Source organism: Sabethes cyaneus, chromosome 3, assembly GCF_943734655.1.
Source record: "Sabethes cyaneus chromosome 3, idSabCyanKW18_F2, whole genome shotgun sequence".
In the NCBI taxonomy this organism is placed as follows: domain Eukaryota; kingdom Metazoa; phylum Arthropoda; class Insecta; order Diptera; family Culicidae; genus Sabethes; species Sabethes cyaneus.
Genome location: NC_071355.1, coordinates 42,213,514 through 42,238,237, shown reverse-complemented (window position 1 = coordinate 42,238,237; position 24,724 = coordinate 42,213,514). Strand labels below are relative to the sequence as shown.

The following is a 24,724-nucleotide window of genomic DNA, read 5'->3' as shown; positions in this document are numbered from 1 at the left end:
CATTTGTGAGGTGTACGATGGAAATCTCTTCAAGTAGTGCCTGCAACACGTGGATGTCGTGAGGCTTGATAAAAGATAAAAGCCCTGCTGTTTTTCTTACCACAGGAACAAATCCTTTGCCAAATAATGAACTTATCCGCGGGAATAAGTTGAAACTTTGCCGCGAGCAGGGTACCTTGTAGAATTTGACTTCCGGGATTTCGTTGAAATCGGCTTCCTAAAGTTACAAACGTTGTAATGATATAGGAGACAGTGTATTGCAGGTGCAGCGAGAGAGATCCACACCACTAACGTGAAATCTTGGCAGTTTTCTTTCTTTTCGAGTTTTGTAAGCGTGTGTAATAGGCATTTCAAAGATTCATCAGATCTATATTTACCGTTTTTGTTAACCATTACAAGATTCTGCAATGTGTTGGAAACATATAAGTTTACGAAAACAAAAATCATGGTATTACTCTTATACATTTAGGTAATTATCTTGTGACAACCGTTTTGAAACAGATGTATCTGAGAGTTCTAATACAATGTTACAACTACGGGTTCGATTCAACATTATCGAATAACCGACTGAGAGGGATTTGGTTTACGTTAACGATCGGTAACATGATTGGTTTGCTGTGTACATATTTGGTATTGACTGTTCAACAGTAAGGTATGTATCACTAGGCTTTCTTCTCTGTTTATCGTCTCTCACTGTTGGTGTCATCTCTACATCACTTCTCGGTATTTGTTGTAGATAGTACAAATCGTCTAATTGACATACACATATAAAAACCTTCTTTTTCGTTTTGGTTTCTTAAAGTTGATTTTATCATAATAACCTAACATAAATATCCTTTGTGCTTAAAGTCACATTGAGATTCACAGGTTTCGACTGAAACTAATAAGGAATTCTGACATTAAAAACTAAAACTGACTCGAAAAGTTGCGCTTATAAGACTATAGTACCAAAGCCTCCTAACATTTATCGCTTTTATTCCTTGCAATAGCAATATTTTCTCACTTCCGGGTCCTTGTCATATATACAGTTGGCTTGCGATCCGTATTTGTTGATACGCGATATGTCGCTCAGCTTCACCCGGTACTGGTTCTTGGCGATGTCGTACAACACGCTACCCTCGTAGATCGCCCCACCTGGCCTGGTTGTTAACTTAACCTGATACATATCGTGCGCGATCTTCGAACTTCCGCTGAAATCACCGATGAATCCGTCGGCGTCTTTATTCTGCTTGTACTTGACCAGACCCTGGTGCGGTGTCAGCTTGGCGGCCCACTTTATTTCGTCCAAGCTAAGGGTGGCACAAATACTGCGGTGCTGTTCGGTGTATTTGTTTATGAAGTCCACAACCGCCATCGCCGAGCGGAAGGCCGGTTCCGACGAGGTATCGTTGATCGTTTCCCAATTGAGACAGGCGCACCAGTGCGGTTCAATGTACGCATCGGCACACGATCGGTCAGCAGGGATTTCCTCAAACAACGAGATGGCACGGGTGCGAGCCGGGTGCTGCTTGGATTTGAGCGTTTGAAGATCTGCAATGAATTTATGAAATGTAGGAAAAGATTACATCTAATACATCTAGATCGATTTTCTAAACGATGCGAAAGGAAAGCACTATTGGTAAGCTGCCGAACCGCCCACTGCTTTTAGAAGTTGTTCGACAAAAGACAACTTCAAAAATAATGTTGGAATGTTTATACTTATCAATATCCATCATGATGAAAAACCGGACGACCACCATAAAAACTGCGTTTTGGGATAGGTGCCATAATGCAAGAAACAATACTTTTTTCAGTTGTCCACTGTTCCCCTTGTTGTCAGCTCCCTCCCATCCCAATTGTTCCCTAGCCACTGGTACACCTGATTTATTATTGGAAATCTTTATAATAAAAGAGTAACGAAGCTTTTCTTCATTTGGTCCTCCTCTTTTATCAATGGCCTCCTCCATTTTGTTTCACAGCCACTTGTACATCTGTTCTCTGTCCTTCTCTTTCGGTTATTATCACGGCGACATCAATGCATTTCATTGAGTTCAATGCAATTGTTGTAACGGTAAGCCAGCTGATAATACTGACCTAGGACTACTAACCACCTTCAGTGATTTACATCACTGTTATTAGCGAAAAAAATAAGATACGAAGAGAATCTTACGTTCTTACTTAGCTAGGACCTTTTGAAATGTTACGCGAGAAATCATTTAATCAAATCATTATCGTCATGTCTAAAGTTCTGGAAACAAGTTAAGAAATAATATTTGTGGCAAAATTTCTCGATGATTTACTCGAATGTATCAATATTGGATCCAACTTAGAACCTTGGATTATGATATCATGACTCAATCAATATGTAATTAGCGCTGTGATAATTAAATTATCTCAGAGCTTGTATGCATAAAAATTGATTCCTTTTGATACAATCGTTCGCATGTTCACTTGAATGAAAAACAGCATTCTCGGAAAGTTTTATTGTATCAACAATCTGGTCATTGCTGCCAGTTCCAAACTGCTTACTGCGGATTTGAAAATGGGTTTGATGGTTTAGCCAGATCAATTTAAAACGGGCTTGTTGCAATTCATTGACAGTAACTTTTAACTTGTAAAAAGACATAACGCCGGTGGTACTTACTCAAAATATCCTGCAACGTCTCGTGAATATCGAACGGCGTTACCAGTCGGTTGAGATTCGTCCGGAAATTGCGATACTGCTCGCGGTACTGCTGCTTGAACCATTCCGGAAAGCTGAAACTGAAGAACGGCAACCGTTCCTCCTGTTTGCCCTGCAGAGTGTTCCGTACGCTAGCAAAGCGATTCCCGTGGTCGGACATCATGATTAGCACCGTATTGTTGAGCAAATCGAGCCGCTTCAGGTCCACCAGCCAATTGGTCAGATCGGTGTCGGCCACTCCGATCAGGTTGATCGAATCGTGCGACAGCTCTCCGTGGAAGCTGAACACGAACCGCGGATTCGCGGGGTAACTTAGCATAAATTGTTTGGTATAGTCTAGCATCACTTTATGGCGAGGTTGTGCTCCCACGCAGAGTCTTTTGTAGTACGTTAGCTGATTTTCGATGGCCAAGTAGTAAGTACGTAGGTAATGATCAGTGGGTTGTGCTTGAAATCCGTTCAATCGATAGGAAAATGTTCCAATGTGCGGCACGTCTTCGTTGAATGCGGTTATGTAACCGTACCGTTCGTACTCGTTCCAAAGAAATGGATACACGTTAACAAATTCTGAATGCGGCATGCGCCGCCGAGTTTCGGGCAGTTCGAGCTCGGTGAATCCCGTTAGCAGTGGTATTAATGCTTGCGGTGTTCCGTCACCAATGATATTCAGGCCTTTCAGAACATCTGCCTTCAAATACTTGGTTAAATATTTATACGATTTCGGTAACTTCCGAATAAACGCGTTTCGGCTGAGCGAATCGAATCCCATCATTAATACGTTGAGAGTATTTTGTTTGCTCCAACTTTGACGTATGTTTAGAGCTGGGTCTTTACGAATACCTATCACCACTCCATTCCAGCGAACGTGACTTTCGGTCCAACACTGGGCTCGGGCAAAATCACTGCTTCGCAGTATATATTTATCGGAGGATCGAACGGCTGTTCCGTAATGGTATTTGTAGTCATCAGTACGAAGTATATCAGAAAAATCACAGGTGATTTTACCCATCTGCTTCACCACTGCAGGCTTGATGGTGCACACCGATTTCTGTGGAAGGATGTAAAATAAGACTACAATATCGGACGTTACATACAAAATTTACTCACGTGACACGACACCCAGTCATCGTTGACATTACCGCATTCGATCGGTAGTTCATCTTTCAAGAAACTTAGCATTTCCGGTGAATCGACCGGAAGATTTGGCATCTTGCAAGCACCTTGATTGCCGATCGACTGGATCGACTCTTCGATTAGACTTCTGCATAAGACAAAACCGATCAAATGTAACTTAGTCTGGTGTCAAACGAAATGCCTACTTACATTTTCTCACGATTGTCCACGTAATCCCGATTATTGATCACGTAGACTACCACTGCGTAGGTAATGATCAGTGCCAGCACTATCAGTATATTTCTGCGGGAGCATTTTCTGAACTGATGCATTGCTGTTACATCTGCGGTGCGAGGTTTCGAGGCTTGTGCGATAGGGTAAACTAGATAGTGCGCTTGATTTTGTAAATTCTAGATTCAGGTAACTGAGGTCATTTCATTACATTGAATGTGCTGAAAATAAAACCAGAAAGTTCGAAACAAAATTAGATTGGTTTAATTGCGATGTAGAGTTGTTATCGGCCAAAACTATGTAAACTTCTTCGGTTAGTTGGTTTTTCTCTAACATCACAAACAGACGTTAAGTGTTAAGTGAAAAGTTAAGTGTTTCATTCCTCGGTGATGGTTGAGATGGAAACCTGCAGAAGGAGGCGGAATAGGAGTTCTTAGAATGCCTTAGAATGTAAGATAGTAGAGTCCCTGTATCAGATCCTCAAGAGGTCAAACGAGAAATTGAGCGGTTGTTCTTGAACAGAGCCGCTGGCAAAGACCAACACTAGCAGCAAAGCTCTACAAACACGGTACTAGGATAGGTAATCTGTAAGATTTGTGAAGAAGAAACGCTTTTGGAAGATTGGATGGAGATAGTTGTTTGTCTCATCTACAAAAAGAGTTAACCGTTAACAGCTGCTACAAGTTGTAGCCTACAACTCAACTACAAAGTACTCTCCCTGCCTCCGCTATTTTTCGCTTTTAGTTTGTACTCTGCCAAATATCGTCCGCAATACTTTTTACTGGATTACGGCAAGGGCGCGTATATCCGCCGTGAGCAGCGTAACGGTTTCAAGTACATGAAGACCGGAAGTTGTCTAATAAGTGTTTTGTACATTACCAGCTTGCGAAGAGCGAAGTAGGCCCGATTTCCCGCTTGAATGCGCCGTTGGATTTCCTTACTAGTGTTGTTGAATTATAACGTGAATAACTGAACTTGTAGAGTGTGTTTTTATAACGCTTGTTTATTACCTTGCTTTCTTTCATTCTTTTCCCTTCTGATGAGAAACTTGTTCCAAAATCCAAATATCAATTGAGCGATTCGATGCGACCAAAGTTAAATATAAAGAAATGGTATGGTACAACCTTCAGTAACTAAAATATCCCTCTGTGGTTATAAAATAAATGATTCGGTAGGATCATTGTTGGTAAAGTACTTGGTTCGGAACAACCATAGATGAACCAAATGGTTCGGTACGGTGATTGTTGATAAAGTCTATGGTTCGGTGCGATCATAGATGAATTAAATGATTCGGTACGATCATCGTTGAATGTTGTATATGGTTCGGCACGACCATAGATGAGCTAAATGATTCGGGACGATCATTGTTGAATGTTGTAGGGTAGAGGATCCATATTTCGCCAGGAGCCATAGTTCGCCAGTTTGATGAATCCAAAGCTTTTTTGCATATTTTTGGTCGACTTGAAAGAAATTATTTGACGAATTGGTAAAATTAAGGGCATGTACTACCAAAAATAATTAATTCCTTTGGCTTGTTATTAACTTATCTTGTATTACTTACAATTTGAAAATACCATCTCATACTAAGTGTATATTTTTTTACAAAATCAAAACGAGAGGCGAAAATATTATAGGAGAAAAATGTGCTCAAACTGTTTTATTATTCGACTATTCTTGACTAATATGATCTTATGTACAATATTTCAACTAATTTTAGACCGATTTCACTTAAAACTTTGGATAATTTTGAAAAATTCATCAAAATTAAAGTGGCGAAATATGGTATTCATTTTTAGTCATGGATCCAAATTTCGCCACTTGATTTTTTTTAAACCGTATTTCGATTAATGGTCTCTAATTATGTCATTTCTTTTATAAAATTTCAGGAATTAGAACAAAGTCAATAAAAAAAAAGTTAGTAAACTAAATATTGATCATTTATCTTGAATATTACAGTTTCCTTAACGGTACAAAGTTTTAAAAGTGGATTAAGAGGTTTATTACTCTATCAGTTGGATTTGGATGTTATTGATTCCACGAAATTCCTTGCTAATTGAATAGCCAAAGGGACGACAAGTGAATTATTGTTGTAGAATCTTTGGCAATACAAAACACGTTTTTAAAATTAAACGAAGTGTTTCGCAGAGAAAATCGTGTTTGAATAAAGTGTAATTAAAGTCGGCGAAGTTTATAACAGAAAATTTAATGACGATTTCGTGTGATTTAAAAGGAAGTGCTATTCGAGATTTTGCAGAGTTTGCCGATCCCCGAAATTTGAAGTATAAATGGAAATAACAAAAAGAAGAAGATGTAATTTTGTCTGTATGCCATTCTTAACCAGAATCACTTGACACATATTATGCTTCCCGCAGCATATAAAATAAAAACAAATTAATATTACCATTTAGTTACCATTTTTTTCGAAGGATAATAGAGCTTGCTAAGCTCAGTGCAAAAGGCTACAAAAACTTATCGTGTTTCACGCAAACGTATGTTTTCTACTGGGATATATTGGGAGAAAAAAACACACACGGGTAAAATCAATGTAAAATCTAACAACAGCAACAACAAACCGCACGTCGATGTGTGCGTGCGGCAAACGTCAGCAAGCTCAAATAGGGAAGTCCTGTATGGCCGGACAGGCCTCTGTGCCCGGACCAGGGCTTCGACCGATCCTTTTTTTCTACCGCAGTCACACCAACGCGCATTCAAGTTCACACCGTCCGTTTAGAGGTGGAATACGAACGCTATGCATAACACAACTGGTAGTTTGCTCAGTCAAACGCCGATGGCACGCAGCAGAACGCCCTTGTTCTAGAGCTTTTTGACATTTTCGTTTCGATCAAGTTGCCTTTACCGTTTGGAGCAGCGAATGACTGCAAAACAGTCAAATGACTGGCAATCACCACGCTAACGAAAAGCAACCGCACAATCGTACAAAAAAACAACCACTACATGTGTATGGAAGAAGTCGGTCGGACTCCGTCCAACACAAACGAATATTTTGCTTGCGTCGGACCGACGTCCGGGTGACAAACTATTACTGTGAGCAGCCGATTTGGAGGCAAAAGAGAAACGAAAAATACGTCACCGTATGCTTCCAGTCAGTTTGCAGTTTATATTCTCAAAGCGCAAAGCAAAACGGGAGATCGACTGTTTGCTTTTGCTGAGATGCCGCATGAATTGTAAGACGGCAGCAGCGCAAGCGGCAGATTGACTGGACTGGAAAAAACAGTCAAATGATCGTTCAAAAAGCGGAGTTTGAATGCGGAAAGTTCGCATTCACGGCAGTCACATTCAACTTGCGATCCCTTTTCAAGCCCTGGCCCGGACACTGACAATTTTTCAAAAAAACAAAAAATGATAAAAATATTTGGAAAGAATTAATCAATTAATTGATTCCTTGTTTTTGAGAACTTGTCCGGGCAAAGTAACTGATATGTTCACAGTCGATGATATGGTTACAAACATCAACAGATTTCAAACAAATTTTAAATATTTACTTTATCTAAACTTTATCTAAAAAAAGCCATGTCACGGCACCCAGGGAACTCCGGAATAACGCCGGGGGTCATAAAACATATGGCTATTATCTATAGATATTATGAAAATTGAAAAGATATTCGGGAAATCCCCCAAATTTAGTGAAAAAATATTGAAAGATAAAAAAGTTATGAGCTTTTTAGTGGATTTTGTGATGCTGTAAATGATGTAGACCTTAGGGGGGTTAATACAGAAGAAAATGTTTTGAATTCTTTTTAATTGCTTGAATAAAATGCCGTCGCTTTGCTTAGAGTTTCCTAAGGCCTGTATGATACAATTGCTATTTGACCGGAATTCCGATTCGCATATATTTACCGGAGACAGAGAAAATTAAGTTAATTTATGAGTGAATTTCAATGTGAAAAAATATTTCTCCTATTTTGGTGCTTTTCATTGGTTTATTTGTGGTTTTAATGGTATTTTTATTGGGTTTCAAAAACGTTTCATAAACAATCACTTGAAAATGAAGCAAGATCTATTTAGCAACAGGATTTATTAAGAATATAGAGAATTCATTTATAAATTTAACATTAAAATCTATTTAAATCGAGTTTTTCTAAAGTGGCGAAATTTGGGTCCAGAGGCTGGCGAAATTTGGTCCCAGAATACACATTTAAATAATCAATACAACGAGAAAAATACACAATTTAGTATGAATATGATGATTGAATCAGTAAAAGATATGTCCGAAGTATAATATTTTCATGTTATCAAATATCTGAACTTATAGAACCTTGATCTGTTTCGTTTCATGTAAATTTTTTGGATAAAGGTGGCGAAATATGGATCCGTCACCCTATATGGTTCGGAATGAACAAAACTAAATGAAAAGATATGGATCGGTAAGTCTATAGTCGAATGAAATTACTTGCAATACGACCATTGATAGAAATTAAATGGTGGATTTATTTGAGTTTTCGGTGGATGAAATGGCTGATCCTATTTAAATAAATTTTTAAACTTGCATAAAGGTTGAAGAGACGTTGATGAAAAGCATGGCAAAACTATTTCAGATTCTAAAAATAGAATTGACAGCATTATACATCACCGGTGATTTAAAAGCGCGGAAAAATCGTCTGTTAATAGCATCAGCTTTAAAAGGGTTTGATCAGCCTGAAACTGTTACTTGGGACACGTTGCGACGCACGGAAGTTCATCATGAACGGGAGTTTCGACAAATCAATTTCGCCATTCAGCACTTTTTCCACGAGTAATACCTGTTGTAGCTTCCGATGCCGGTCAAGCGTGTCGCGTTAGAAAAAGTCGGTAACCATTTCCTACTGTATTTGCTGCGTCATTAAAAAAAATGATGTAAAGGAGAGGGTCAAGTGTGCTACGTTGCGGTACACCCGATTTATTTGTAAATGTAGGTGATCCAGGCTTAACTTGTAAAATTCTATCACACAGAAATGATTTTAGCCATGTAACAAATTGCGGTGAAGTTCCTAAACGTATTTTTTGAAGCAGAATGTGATTATCAATTCGGTCGAGTGCAGCTGTCAGGTCTGTATAAATAACATCAACTTGCGTTTTATGTTCAATATTCCAAATGCAGTTTGACGTAAAATTGAGGGGCTTCGGTGTCACGGAACGACCAGGGACAAATTCGTTCTGATCGGAGGATATGTAGCTCCTCGTGCAACTGAACATAATAGTTATTGACTTGCAATTATTTCGGACAACCTTGATGCAGCTGACAAACTGGTAATGCCATGATGTTAACGGAGACTGTTTTATTGAAAAGATAGACTCAGAAGAGTAGTTTGTTAAGTTAATATGTTAAGTAAAATCACTGACGAACTGACATGACACTTAGAAGAAAATCTTTTAAAAACCATCGTCCTGCACATTTTGCTTGCACACTTGCACCCTCTGTTATGCATGTTGCGGAGTAGCTTGCATTTGCAGGGTTTTATGCTGCAGGGTTTTGTACATTTAAATGGTTTTATACTGAAAACTCAAAGCAACACCCGCGCGCCGCGGTGTGGCCATGTTGCGAAACATGCTTTTTTGAAAAATGAGTGGTTTTTGATTGGACGATGGAATTATCGCGTCTGTTTGTCTGTGCTAGCACCCTCTGTTATGTATGTTGCGGAGTAGCTTGCATTTGCAGGGTTTTATGCTGCAGGGTTTTGTACATTTAAATGGTTTTATACTGAAAACTCAAAGCAACACCCGCGCGCCGCGGTGTGGCCATGTTGCGAAACATGCTTTTTTGAAAAATGAGTGGTTTTTGATTGGACGATGGAATTATCGCGTCTGTTTGTCTGTGCTAGCACCCTCTGTTATGTATGTTGCGGAGTAGCTTGCATTTGCAGGGTTTCATGCTGCAGGGTTTTGTACATTTGTGTGGTTTTATACTAAAAACTCGAAGCAACACCCGCGCGCCGCGGTGTGGCCATGTTGCGAAACATGCTTTTTTGAAAAAGGAGTGGTTTTTGATTAGACGATGGAATTATCGCGAGTGTCTCGTCTGTTTGTCTGTGGTAAAATTAACAAGAATGAGACGAACTTCGAGTGGAATATTCAATAGTATCGTCTCGGCAAAGTCCCCATGAAGAGAAAGCTTTCATATTAAGTAGGGTATGTTGCTACATCGTCGTAATTGCCTATTCCCGTCCTATCCAACACAAATTATTAAAAATATCAGCATTTTTGTGACACACAATGCAAAACTAGTTATTCCCCGATATTTTAGTTAGTTATCTATCATACGCGATCAATCAAAGTGAGCTGAGATCTATTTAAATGCTTATTATCATTAAAGAAGTCCTACCAGCCAAATTTCCTACGTTTTTTTGTGCGACGAAGAAGACAATGTCAAATAATAGTTTTAATTTTTGTCATTCATAAATGAAAACAACTCACGCAAGGCATTGTCGTTATTCTACAGCCAGGAAAACTTGCCTGACCTGCAGAAATTTTGTAGAATAACATTTGTCATGCCGTCCTATACAAATACATGCGCGTTAGCTTCGTAAACATTGTTGTGATTTTTAGTTCGGACGATGAAAAATTTTGATGAACGGATTTCCAAACGGTACGACGAATTTTAGAAATAAAGTCAGTTGTGTAATTTCAATAATATGCTTTAATAGTCGCTTTTCAGTGATTTCAAAGTTCACGGATCGGAAGGTAAGTGTGTTTTAGTCAAATCAGCACAAGATCTTTTGGAGTATTCATTAAATCCATCCAACAAATGATGAAAATAAGAATGGCTTTACTTATTACGACGGGAATTAAAAAAACCCTATTATTTTATCATATTTTGTCTTGTGAGAAGAGGAGAAATGTGGGGCTTGAATGCCCTTGGTAGAGCATATCGCTAATCCCAACATCAGAACAGGCCTCACGCAATATACCATCTCGACAACGACACATTATGCTACCGTCGTGTCAAATGGGAAGAGACTCAGAAGATTAGATGCGTGATCATGTCGGCAATCATCGGTATCGTTTAGATTCCGACCGCGTACAAAAGACCTGACTACTGAGCACAGTCAGACGTTTGCAGCTAAATGGTTAAACAAGTAAGACTTGGGCGCCACTTCCTGGCAGTAATTGAGACTTTCCCAAAAGCCGACACCAATACCGCTTAATAATTAATCAGGCGCCCTCTCACAATTCTAAGCCTTGTTTCACGAAAATAAGGGTGAGATGAAAAAATACTACATATTTTGCTAAAGTCTGACTGAAGGTAAATCTGAACCTGTTCCTCGACATGTCTATCTTGGTCTGCAGAGTTTGACGGTGCCCCCCTTACGATGAACCCTTCGATACTGAACCCTGAATAACAATGGCCGTCGCATTGATTTTCCATGAAGTAATTTCTCGCCCATTGTTTTTGACGTTTCAGATTCAATCACGGAAAGATGCGACGTGCCGGGACGTCGATCTGTGGACACCTCTTGTGCGTCTTGTAGTAGGAACTGGAACCATTTGACATAATTTTGTTAACGTGTCTATAAAGAACAACTGGTTTCGTCACAATGTTCCATCACGTTGCGGAGCAACGGAGCGGAGTTGCACGAATGGAGCTAGAACGACGTAAATAAAAATTTAGTATTATTAGTATTATTGATACATTTTGATTTAGTCGCATCTTCAACTGACTGTGCAGGGTATGATGCAGTTCTGTTAGGAAAAACCCGATTTAATCCACCTAGTGGTGAAAGAACCTTTGTTATACGGTCTTCATCTACGTTAACGTTGCGTAGTGCGTTTGTTTACATAATTTTTTTGAAAAATGAAAAAGTTTACAAAATTTGAAAAAAATAGGAGCACTTATAAATTTTGATAGATCCTTTTTTCATGAAATTGCTGAGAAAGTATAAGTAAGTTGTTACTAATTTGAGTAAGTGCAAGTAAAAGTAAGTTGTAAGAGGAAATATTATTATTTAACATATACATTGCGTGGTAAAGGTCTAGTTTAAAGGTTTTGAATTATGCATAATTTACTGTAATGCCATTCTATTTGATTCAATAAAGTTTTCATCAATTTTTATTAACCTTCGGTTACTCACGCTGTTGTATTTTGTACAACACGTGTAGGTTTTAGAATGCCATATTGTTATAAAGTTACAAATTAATGTTTAACTAACGTATATTTTTCAATAAACTTGTTATGAGCAAAATACCATAATTATTCGATGCATTAATACTTTAAACTGTTGGCAAAATAGATCAGCAAAAACTGACATCACAGAAACGAAGCAATCAGTATGTGAGGTGTACCACAATAGGCCCCAGCGGGAACTTTCTCTCGTTTCTCCATATGGAAAAATGGTGTCTGTATGCAACAAAACTATCAGCAAAAGTAAAATGTTTTAAATGTATCCGTCTGTCGATAGTCGAGTAATTCGGGGTCAAAATTAGGATATTTTTATAATCAAAGTTCTACAGTTCCTAAACAAGCAGTCATAGAGGTATACTATATTCAGCAAAGGTGTATATTTTTACTATTTGTACAACATGAAAAAGTCATACAACAATTACAAAACGAGCTAAAATGGAAAAACTGATTTTACAAATTCATACAAAATAAATAAGATTTTTCTCTCTTCGCTGAAGAGATAGAAGGATACTGTCTTCAGCAAGGTTTCTTGTAATAATATGCTCTTAAATTTTACAGAACACATCAATGTGTTATATTGAAACTGAAGAAAAATATTTTTTTATTTCACTTTTAGGAGGATTAATCAAAATTTAAATTCTACCAGACGATAGAGCTTGCAATTTCAAGAAACTCTTCCAAAGGTGCGATAAACCTAAAACCAGGTTTTCCTAGTCAAAACTCTAATGCGCACATTTTTTTGGTTTTGGGCTATTGTCTCCCGCGAGCAACCGTGTTACAAAAGTTGGCGCGAGTGTTCAAGGGTTAATATCTTTTGACTGGCAAAACCAATTCTTCTGAAATTTTGCAGATATATTTGCAGTAATAAAACCTCTAATTTGATGCCAAAAAAATTTAAACTAGATAAATTATCTAAGATGAAATAGTCGAAAATAATTGTAAATTTTAATGTGTTGTATACGATTGCTCATAACTTTTGAATTAAACGTCCAATCAAAAAACAAATCAATAGTGATCTATTAGGCTATATTACCTTTCAAATGAAAATAATAGCGCATAAATCGGTTCAGCCAACTCTGAGAAACAGGCGATCATTTGTACCTAGTCAAAACAGGTTTTTTAAGGCTAACTTTTAAACTGCTTGTCCGTTTTCAATAAAACTTGGTAAAAAGTTTAGTAATAGCAAGAGCTTTCGTTTGGTACTAAGATCGTTCAAATTGGTTGCGTAGTTCCGGAGAAACGCGTGTCACGTAGTTTTCACATTTTTGCTTATAAGTTTTAAACGAAACGTCGGACAGTAATGCAATTCAATAGTGATATACTAGGCAATAATACCTTTCAAACAAAAGTAAAAGCGGTCAAATCGGTTCAGCCACCTTCGAGAAATAGGCGATAGAAAATGAGCTGCACACACACACATACACACATACACACACACAGACATTGCTCAGTTCGTCGAGCTCTATCGATTGGTATATGTGATTCGGCCCTCCGGGCCTCGGATCAATTTCGTGTTTTTCGACCAATTTCTAAACCTTTGTTATATAGTATAACAAAGGTAAAAAGTTCGTGATTTTATCAGAAGCAGCGAAATACAGTGCAATTCAGTCAGTTATGAGTTTTTTTGCGACACTCCATTTCAGGATGTTCTATGCGTCCAGATTATTTTTTAACCAGGCTATATACAGCAGTATAACTGGTTTATTATTATGGTAACAGTAAATTAATCATGACCAAAATATTTAAGAAATCTCGATATTAGCGATATACGAGTAGCTGCTCCATTTTATTGCGTTGAGTCGATAAAAAAAGATGCAGCGGAAAATATCACTATCATTTAGAATAGATTTTGATTCCGACGGTATAGCTACACCACCTAAGACTGCATTTTACTAAGTAAAACCATAACGGAGAATTGAATTGTTGAATGATATGTTGCTGTCTCTCCGTTTTACACTGGACATCTCCAAATTTTGTGTGCTATATTCTTGAGTTGAGATCAATGAACCAGTCAAACAATGAATAATTAAGAGAATAAATTTGTTGTTTTGTTTGCACATAATCCTCTAAAATATAACATTGCAATCGGTCACAATAAATGATTGTACAAAACCGAAAAACGAAAATTTTCCACCTTATTATGATTTAGAAAAGGTATATATCTCATAAGTACAAGAACGAAGCGTTGAAAGATAAATCTGTTCTACAAAAACAAATAAAAGAATAGGTTGTGGTTTGCTTACATTTACATTACACCTGCTAGACGTAAAAGGCAAATATATTCCACTTGTACGTAATCGTGCACTTGATGGATGCTCACAATTGACTATTAACTTCACGCCTTTTAACTGCTGATGTAAAATCCCAGTTGTAAACCATAATAAATAGGCACATTTGCATCAATTGTTCGGAAATACTGGAAGCACTTTTGTGTAAACAATGGTAGAAGCGATCACGACTACTTACTATACTAGTTAACTGTTAACTACACCGCAACGAAATCCAACGTTCGACTAAATTCAATTTTATTTGCACAATGCGCAAAGTGGACTCGGACCCGGCAAAATTAATATGCAAAACTTACCGGTTCCGTTTTGCTATTCGCTCTGTTACCTGCTACAACAGCTATACTCGCTACTGGCCAGCTTAGCTGGCCTACACAGAATACTCTAGTCCAAATAAATACAGCTGTATTCACTATGTACCGTTCAACCCTTATACGATATAACGCACGAGCACGACCAGCAGCGTGTTATGTGTATAGTATGACCGGCTAAACCGGCATTTCTCCGAGCGTTTATATAAATATAAGCCGGTATATTTACCGAATTCAGGTGAGCAGCCGCAAACGAAGATTATGCGTTGCGCGTAATTGGTAATCAGTTTAGAGTCGGTACATTAACCGGCGGTTGGAAAGCATAGCAAAACGAAATCATAAGAAATAAAAAATAGATTGGACGCGTCCGCATCATAGCTGTCTAATCAATTAGCTTTAATTAATGTGTGTTGAACTTGAAACGAAAAGTGATGTAAGTTCTAAGGTTAATTACATACTGGAAATGTGCAGCATGGGCATCGCTACTGATTACCTACTAGCGATCGCTGCTCATCGTTCACTATCACTCGAACGATATTCCGTGATTTATTAATTACACTTTTAATGAATCTTGTGTTTATTGGTCTTAAGTAAGGGGGCTCAATTATTTTCGAAGAAAAACCTGTGAAATTCAGTCTACAACTAAAAAGAGTGAAAACGAATTTTGAGCTCTGCTAATCATGTTGTTCTAAAAAGCACCAAAATGTTTAAAAATAAATCTCTTATTGTTCCAAAATTAATTAGGACCCTAATCTTTCCTACGGACTGTAATTAGAAGCACAGTGTTTAGCTTGTGAGTACACGTGATGTTTATAACTTGCTAAACGATCGAAATGATCAACTCGGTAATCAAATTGCTCCGACGGACGTGCGCGCAGTAATCAGTATTTACTGATTACTAATCTATGACAAAGGGTGATCTTGTAAGGGATACGTTTATCATTTTGCATTCCAAAAAGTGTATGAAATTTGCATTTAAACTGAAAAATTGGCATCTGCCACTTTCTTTTAAGATAATTCAATGAAAATGCTGCCCCTGACTACGCCTTTGAGAAAGGTTCAATTTTGCTTTTGTACCACTTTTTCAAATATTTCGTCTCAATAGCGGGACTATGGGCATAAGGAGCACACGGGGCGAAATGGATACCGCTCTTTTCTACGCAAGTACGCAATTTGTAATATAAATATGATATGCGATAAACAACTGTAGGTACAGGTACTACACTCTAGTATTTTTTAAAGTGATATCTCCTTTTAAAACGAGGAGATATATTAAAACACTTAACTTAACTTAACACTAACCCGTTTTTACTGTAACTACCGTGAACGTACCATATGCTGCGCAGTTAAGACAGTAGTTTGATGATGCTTCCGCTATTCTAAGTATTCTAGATATAAATTAACAACGTGGATAGCCTCAACGTGTAGTGCTACGGTCTATAATATCTTGTAAAAAATATGGGAATTATAAGTCGACCAACAATTGAGTATATTTATCGTTTTGTAAACTTATCCACGGTGCCTAATTCTGCGCACTTTCTTGCCCATGCTCCTAATTCTGCGCACCCAAAAAGTGAAAATAAATACTCCTGCCATGCTGTTTATGTCTTTATACGCTGAAAACACACCAAAAAATCCGGCATTAGCCATTACCATAATTAAATCCATGATCCGGCCTTCTTGTGCCGTCCGGGTGGCAAAGGAATATTGTTATCATTTTGATTGCCTCATTTTAAATATCTTATTCTCGATAACGTGAAGGGCGAATTGATTCGGGTTTTCTGCATACTGAACATTATACTGTAAACTAATACTTAAAATTGTTTTTTCATGTAGAAATCACTTCCCCACTCTCTGACAGCCCCATTTGGTTGGACATTAAAAAAAAATAGAAGACATGGTGAATTGGCGCTCGTAGGTTCGGACCCCGAGACACAGCACAGGATGCCATTCAATGCAAGTTAAAGATTCTACTTGAATTTTCATGCCTCAGCCATTTGGGTGAGGTTGCGTATTCTTTCGCGATTTCCTCGTAGGATAGATTACTGCGCAGAATTTGGAACATGAATAAAAAATCTGTGCCTAAATCTGCGCATTATTGCATCGCATTTTTCTAAGGAAAGCAATGCATGCAATCACTCTTTTTGTCTAAAACATAACTAAAACTAATTATTCTTTCTAATTATGCTAGGTAATTTGATCATTGCAAAGAATTTAGATCATAAATTTGTTAATTTTCTATCAATCGAACAATCTTAGCGTTGGTGCTAACGACGATGATTTCTGTCATATAAAATACTTTCAGTTTCACGTTAAATTATTTCGCTCTCAAATATTATGGCCCGGTTGTGGATAATGGCGTAATATTCAACAGACATTTATAAAAAATATAACGCAATGATCATAGTTATGTACAATGTTAAAAAATACTTATACAAAGAAAAATGCGCAGAATTAGGAGCGATCACGGTAATTGACTAGGGGCGATGAGCAATTCTATGAGGAGGGAGAATATGGAGCACACTATACCGAATAACCTAATTTCAAATTCATCTCAATGGGTTTGTCAATTTTCTTGTTTATCTCGTCAGTGCTTGTTTATAGTGATAGTGCGTACATATAAAAGGACTTCCGGGAGACAGAATTGGTGAAAAACGGTCATGACCAATGTAAGGCGAGACGAAACGTTTACGAAATAAGCCGCCAAGTACCACGGGATTCCACGGGAGACGCTAGCTCGGCCTGTGAAAAGATAAGAAGCGGTAAAAGAGGTGTTCCAAATCGGTTCTTTTAGGACCGTTTTCACTCCAGCTGAAGGACAAGTGCTGGTGAACCATATTTTGGAAATGGAGGTTCGATGCTACGGTATTACTAGACTACCCGTGAAATCAGAAGCTTCGCATATCAGTCGGCAGAGAGAAATGGAAAAGCTCAGGTCTTCAACACCAAAATAGACCTGAAATTAAATTAAAAACTACAAGGTATACACCCCTAAGGGTTGTACGAAAGGGTGACGTAGGACTATAGCAGATCATTAGATCAAAGACTAATATAATTTGCATTTCTGGCATATGATGTATGTGCCAATTAGTGTGTTCATCATAAAGGTTCAAATAATAATGAATGACCACACCACAGATTATTGTATTTATGATTGCGTAGCTTCTAGCTTAGCATGTTTCAATAATCTTACTTAAACTCGCTTGTGGCATTTAAAAGGGCCATTGGTTACAAATAACAGTGGTTCATAGCCTCTTATTTAGCAACTCCTATTCCTACCTCCTCGTGGTACCAGCCGGGATACGAGCAACTTTGTTGGAGATCGGGTAACCAACCCCGGTGGAAGCTAAGGTCGTATGCTGACAGGAAAGGAGGGCTCTTTCGAGCTTCGCTGGCCCTCCGGCGAAACAGGGGGTTGGTGTAGTAGGCTTTGCAAACTGTCACCACGAAAAATACTAAAGCACGGAACGAAGAACAAATAAATTATTACTGGAAGAATCGGAATAGACCCACGCGACGAAAAAGGACTATGGATTGGAAACTCGGGACGTGGAACTGCCGATCTCTCAACTTCCAAGGGAGCACTCGAGTGCTCTCCGACGTATTGAAGAGCCGCAAGTTCGACGTCGTAGCGCTGCAGGAGGTGTGCTGGAAGAGCTCAACGGTACGTACGTTCAGTGATGGACGTACCATCTACCAGAGCTGAGTACAGCTTTCATAGTGATGGGCGAGATGCGGAAACGGGTAGTTGGGTGGTGGCCAATCAATCCTCGAATGTGCAGGTCGAGAATCAAGGGCCGATTCTTCAATATAAGCATCATCAACGTGCACAGCCCTCACCCCAGAAGTACCGATAACGACAAGGATGAATTCTACGCGCAGTTGGAGAGTGAATACGACCGCTGCCCAAAACATGATATCAAGATCGTCATCGGGGATTTCAATGCTCAGGTCGGCCAGGAGAAGGAATACAAGCCGGTGATTGGAAGGTTCAGTGCACACCAGCGGACCAATGAAATGGGCATAAGACTTATCGACTTTGCCGCCTCCAAGAATATGGCCGTACGTAGTACCTTTTTTCAGCACAGAATCCATCACAAGTACACCTGGAGGTCACTAAATCAGACAGAACCACAGATCGATCACGTTTTGATCGACAATCGGCACTTCTCAAACATTCTCGACGTCAGATCCAGCGAAGCGCTAACGTTGACTCGGAGCACTACCTAGTGATGGTTAAGATGCGCCCAAAACTCTCCGTTGTGAACAACATTCGGTACCGACGCCAGCCTCGGTTAGATCTCGCGTGGCTGAAGCAGCCAGACGTCGCCGCAAACTAAGCGCATTCATTCGAAGCTGCGCTGCCGGAAGAGGACGAGCTGGACGAAGCCCCTCTCGAGGACTGTTGGAACACTATCAAAGCAGTGTAGCGAAGAGCTCCATCGGACATGTGGCCCGGAATCAGCGGAACGGTTTGATGATGAATATAGGAGGGTGATGGATGAGGAGAACGCTGCACGGATGGCCAAGATGCGCAGTGCCACACGTCAGAACGTGGAAAGACACAAACAGAAGAAGATGCAGCGAAACCAAAGCTTTCGGGAGAAAAAGCGCTACCTGGAAGAGCAGGAATATGCAGAGTTGGAGCGGCTGCCTTCTCAGCGAACGCGAAAGTTCTACCAGAAACTGAACGGATCCCGCAAAGGCTTTGTGCCACGAGTCGAAATGTGTCGGGATAAGACTGGCAGTATTCTGACGGATTATCGTGAGGTGACCGATAGGTGGAAGCAGCACTTCGACGAACACCTAAATGGCGCCCAGGCGGAGAACCATGGCGGCAGGGAAAGCGATTTCGACGGTGTAACAAACGGGTAAGAGGTGCCAGCCCCAACGATAGGCGAAGTTAAGGAGGCCATCATGCAGCTAAAGAACAACAAGTCAGCTGGAAAAGATGGCATCGGAGCGGAGTTTATTAAAATGGGACCAGAAAAGCTGGTTTGTCTACACCAACTAATTGTTAGAATTTGGGATACGGAACAGCTCTGCCCGATCTATAAAAAGGGCGACAAGTTGGACTGTGAGAACTATCGAGCGATCACCGTTCTCAATGCCGCCTATAAAGTGCTGTCCCAAATCATTTTCCGCCGTCTATCACCAATTGCGAATAGATTTGTGGGAACTTATAAAACCGGCGCCGTCGATTTATTCGTTGACTTCAAAGCCGCATATGATTCCATCGACCGGAAAGAGCTATGGAAAGGCATGGACGTGAACAGCTTCCCCAGGAAGCTAATCAAACTGATTCAATCTACGATGGATGGTACACAGTGCTGTGTTCGGATTTCGGGTGGATTGTCAAGTTCATTCGAATTAAACAGAGGGGCTTCGTCAAGGTGATGGGTTTTCATGCCTGCTGTTCAACATAGCGCTACAAGGTGTTATGAACCGAGCGGATATCAACACGAGGGGCACAATATTCAACAAATCTAGTCAATTCGTCTGCTTTGCCGATGACATGGATATTATCGGCAGAACATCTGTGGCGGTGGCTGAACAGTACACCAGACTAAAGCGCGAAGCAGAAAAGATTGGGTTAAAGGTAAATAGGGCAAGGGCAGTAGTATATTGATCGACGGCGATGAGTTTGATGTAGTCGATGAATTTGTCTACCTTGGCTCACTGGTAACGGCGGACAATGATACCAGCCGTGAGATTCGGAGGCGTATTATCAGCGGAAGTCGTGCTTACTATGGGCTTTACGGGCATGAAACATGGACAATCCTCGAAGAGGACCTGCGAGTGCTCGGAGTTTTCGAACGACGAGTGCTAAGAACGATCTTTGCGGCGTACAGGAGAACGGAGTATGGAGGCTGAGGATGAACCATGAGCTCGCGCAGCTCTATGGCTAACTCAGTATCCAGAAGGTTGCTAAAGCTGGACGGATACGAGGAGCAGGGTATGTTGCAAGAATGCTGGACAACTATCCTGCAAAGATGGTGTTCGCCTCAAATCCGGCAGTAACAAGACGACCGAGAGCGCAGTGGGCAAGATGGTTAGACCAGGTAGAGCGAGATCTTGCGGAGAGTACTCGGTGTCCGAGGAATTGGAGTGCGGTAGCCCTTAACCGAGATACACGGAGAAACTTTGTTCAACAGGCTTTGTCTTAGAACGACAAGCCAGAAGCCACCTAAGTAAACAAGTTATAAGTTATATATAAAAATTCAGCCATTTTGGATGCTTAAATCAACCATCAAATTAAGGTCTTTCAAATGCAATGCAAATTTAAGGTGCAAGCACGAATCATTAATATTTGGATTTTCATAAAACAGTTTTTATGTTTGCAAAAATGTATTCATTGTGTTTTGATAGGTGGAAAAATGCAGTGAAAACAATTTCATGAACATTACTATTATTTTGAGCATAAAAACTACCTTGGAAATCTCCGAAATCAATGATTCGTCCTTGCTCCTTTATCGTTGCTGGTTTATCCGGGTACAGGACAGATTTTACCCCACAAAAAGTTGTCTAGAGTTGTGTGAAATCACACTAGGTTAGATCTCTGGTTAGACGGTCAATTAACAGATTTAAAACGATAGATTGATTGAGCTGCAAACTCACCTCTCAATCGCTCCATCACAACGCTTACGAAAGGTCTCATAGCCGCCAAAATTATCGAAATAAAAATTTGACGTCTTAGCATACAGCCATTTTTAGCGGTTGTGGTAATCGACGTGCGATATTTGATTTTATTCTTTTTCTATGTGTCACAAGTACGTCGCAGACGCAATACTTGCGACACACAGAACAAGAAGAATAAAAATGAGTTTTCGCGATAACAGAGCTGCAAAAATTCAACTTCTTTTTGATACGTTCATGTAACCAAATCATTCTGAAAGCGATTTAAATAAAGTAAGACATATTGTAGTGTTCAGTAAGAAAATTCTTAAACTCACCTGTTCGACGATCGTTCATGTTTATTAAAATAATTTGAGTTATATGAATTCTAAGACAGAAATATTCGAAGTTGGAATACAAGCCGAATTGTAACATTTTAGTATTTTTCAATATAAAACATAATTTTTAACATTTTTCGCAAAAATAAATCTTTTCGTGTTATCAACTCAGAGAAAACATACAAACATTTTCGAGCTTTTTCCTTTGAGCAAAGATGAAATACAATCGAAGTGTTCGAAGTTTAAATCAGAAAAGCATAAATTAAAACTGTAAAAATGTTAGCCTTAACAAACTATGTTCGTTTGCCAAATAAACCTCATTGTTCGCGGTTCATATAACTACTTAAAATTAATTGGCGTTAAAAAACAAACAACCCAAAGAAACACGGAGGAAAACATTTTCACAAAATGGAACGTTTTTGTTACTTACTTGTAAATTTATTGAAACGAATGTTAAAAGAATCAAGGAAAAATGAAATTTCAGAGAAAATTAACGATTGATTTAATCGATTCCCTATATTCGTTCCGTTTTTGAAATCGAATCGATTGAAATATGTAAGATAAAATTCCAAGAATTAAGAAGGCAAATAATAATAGTTCCTCAGTCAGAAAGATAAAACGATACCCAAACCTAATAAGAATCAAACACGTATCACCGAATGACACATGTCCTATATTTGCTGTGTATTGCGGACACAAAACTTTCACCGAGTCATATTGAAGCACACATGTTTTTCAGTCTTTGTTTAAACTAAAACAATTCGTTCGATTTTGTTCGAATCAGCACGATCTGTGAAACACTCAAAATGTCAAAACACAATTTATTGACTGCTTTTCGATTGAATTTTTCGGTGCCTGATTAAATAGCCTGAGCTATTATAGTGACTAGTTCAAGGAGTAAGGTGTAACGAGCTATGTATCTCATACATGAGCAAAGTATAGTGAGACACTTATGTCGCGGCTACTGTTGAACATTTTTTACATACGACGCATGAATTATTCCGCGTAAAATGTAGACATCCGCAATCGAAACACCTTTCCAATACCTTAGACTGTGCGTGGAATTAATTCAAATCCATATATCACGAACACAAGCATCACAGTGAAACACATTTTTGTCGTCCTCACCCTATCCTGGTTAAATCACAGTTCCTTAAAAAAGTCATTTCGGTAAGGAGAAAAATCGATGATAGAAGGAAAACGGTTTTCCTTCGTGCAAACACACCTTCTTTCCTTCTCGGTGTCGGCTCAGCTGCTCTGCTCGTCCGTCGTTCGTAGATCTATTTCTAATGCGAAGCTTCGTTCAACTTGTGCTGAAGGTCGCAGATTTGCAAAAAATATTCGATTTACACAACGCAGAACGCAAATTTGCAACTCCTGTTTGCCACATTCAATGGAAATTCAGCACTATGTATTACACTACACTCTACAATATCACGACTTGTAAGAAAAGTGATACGATAGAACAGATTTGCAGTTAGCTCTCATCACCAATTCGCATCATTACCCACTTCCGCCGCGGACTAAACGTGTGCTCTGTGCCGTTCGCAAACCTGACTGACGGACGGCGGGGATCGCTTACCACATCGCACTTCATTGGATACCCAACCAACAGCGCGTTTTCTAGTGCGCTCATAGAAAAATTCTGCGAGCTCTCTCCCATCCGGAGAGAAACTATCGCGCTTTGATGATGGTGGTGTACTGGTGTGGTGATGAGAAAATATGAAAATGTTTGAAACTCGCCCGCCATTCATCGAAAGGATGACGACCTCTCACTTGTTTCTAGGTTCTAACTTCTAACACACGAACAGTAAACAAAGAGAGGATTGTCTCCCCATGCCCATAAGCACCACGTATCTAAAGCCGTAGCGGACAGCGGTATGTTTCAATTACCATGTGCTTATAGTTTATGGCCGGCTTTTAATAATAATTGGTGGTCTCGCTTCGGACTGCTTGTTTAGAGCCTTCGGTGATGGACTGCTTTTTAAAGAACGATATTATCGGTTTTGTTTGCACGCACCAATTTGTCGCTTTTTATCGCTTGAATAAATAAAATGTTCGGCTGACGTTTTCCAATTAAGAGAAATGATGAGCTTGTACATTGATTTAATTGATATGTGTGCACTACGTATCGATTTCAATTGGGGGTAACATTGGAAACAAAACGGTTGAAAATCGTGTAGATATACGTTACATCGCTTTCGGTTAAGGGGTTCGCAGTTAGAAGGCCAAAAAATTTTCTAGAATTTTTTTAGAGGAGGCCCTCACCTTAACTGATTAAAGCAAAATTGACACACATGTTATAGTAACTTTTAACTTTCTGCCTGTAACTGTACAAAAAAAACTTACGTTGTCTGTACCTTGGGCAGGGCTTGTTCGTTCACTTTGACTCAATGTTGATTCATTTGACAATACCGTCTCAGCCGAGCAAAATTTGACAAAGTTGTGTATGGAACATTTGTAGAACTCGTTATCATCTTCAATTTTGCTGAATAAAGTTTTGCTGTATCTGTACTAGTTACGATGCTATATTGCTAGTACGTCATTAGTAACTAAATGAGCATTCATTTAGTCACTAATAAGGTACTAACATTGTATCACCGTAATTACAAAAGATACAGTAAAACTTTATTCAGCAAAATTGTAGATAATGACTGGTTCTACAAATGTCCCATATATAACTTTGTCAAATTTTACTCGACTGAGACGGTACTGTCAAATGAATCAACATTGAGACAAAGTGAACGAACAAGCCCTGACCTTGGGATCAATTTGACCTAAAAATTCAAATTGTCTAATCTGAAGAAAATCGAGCAATCGAGAAACATGGGAAATCTATTAAAACTTATCGAAAAATACCGGCTGATTGTGTTGAATACTTCGGTCCTTCGAATGCAATTGGATTTAGAATCAAGGTTAAAATTAGGCTTGTAACTGAACTAGAAATTCGATTTGTATTTGGACTTGAATTTGGACTGGACTAGACGTTTTACTTGAGATAGACATGAAATTGGACTTAAAAGAAAAGTTGAAGTTTTCATTTGAAATTGGAA

The 24,724-nt window shown here is 39.0% G+C and overlaps 1 protein-coding gene across 3 annotated transcripts; it reads right to left on the bottom strand.

The window, feature by feature from the left end:
• Positions 1-350: 350 nt before the first annotated feature.
• LOC128741554 (uncharacterized) lies at positions 351-23,111 on the bottom strand. 3 transcript variants are annotated; one of them, XM_053837462.1, is made up of 5 exons: positions 22,897-23,111; positions 3,986-4,227; positions 3,770-3,923; positions 2,624-3,710; positions 351-1,530 (listed from the first exon to the last, which is right to left on the bottom strand). In XM_053837462.1, the coding sequence occupies exons 2-5, from the start codon at positions 4,105-4,107 to the stop codon at positions 974-976; spliced, it is 1,920 nt and encodes a 639-aa protein (XP_053693437.1). In that variant the 5' UTR covers positions 4,108-4,227; positions 22,897-23,111; the 3' UTR covers positions 351-973. The 3 variants fall into 3 exon arrangements, with proteins under 3 accessions (XP_053693437.1, XP_053693438.1, XP_053693436.1); XM_053837463.1 differs by lacking the exon at positions 22,897-23,111 and adding an exon at positions 14,589-14,670; XM_053837461.1 differs by lacking the exon at positions 22,897-23,111 and adding an exon at positions 14,366-14,577.
• Between the last annotated feature and the right edge of the window lie 1,613 nt (positions 23,112-24,724).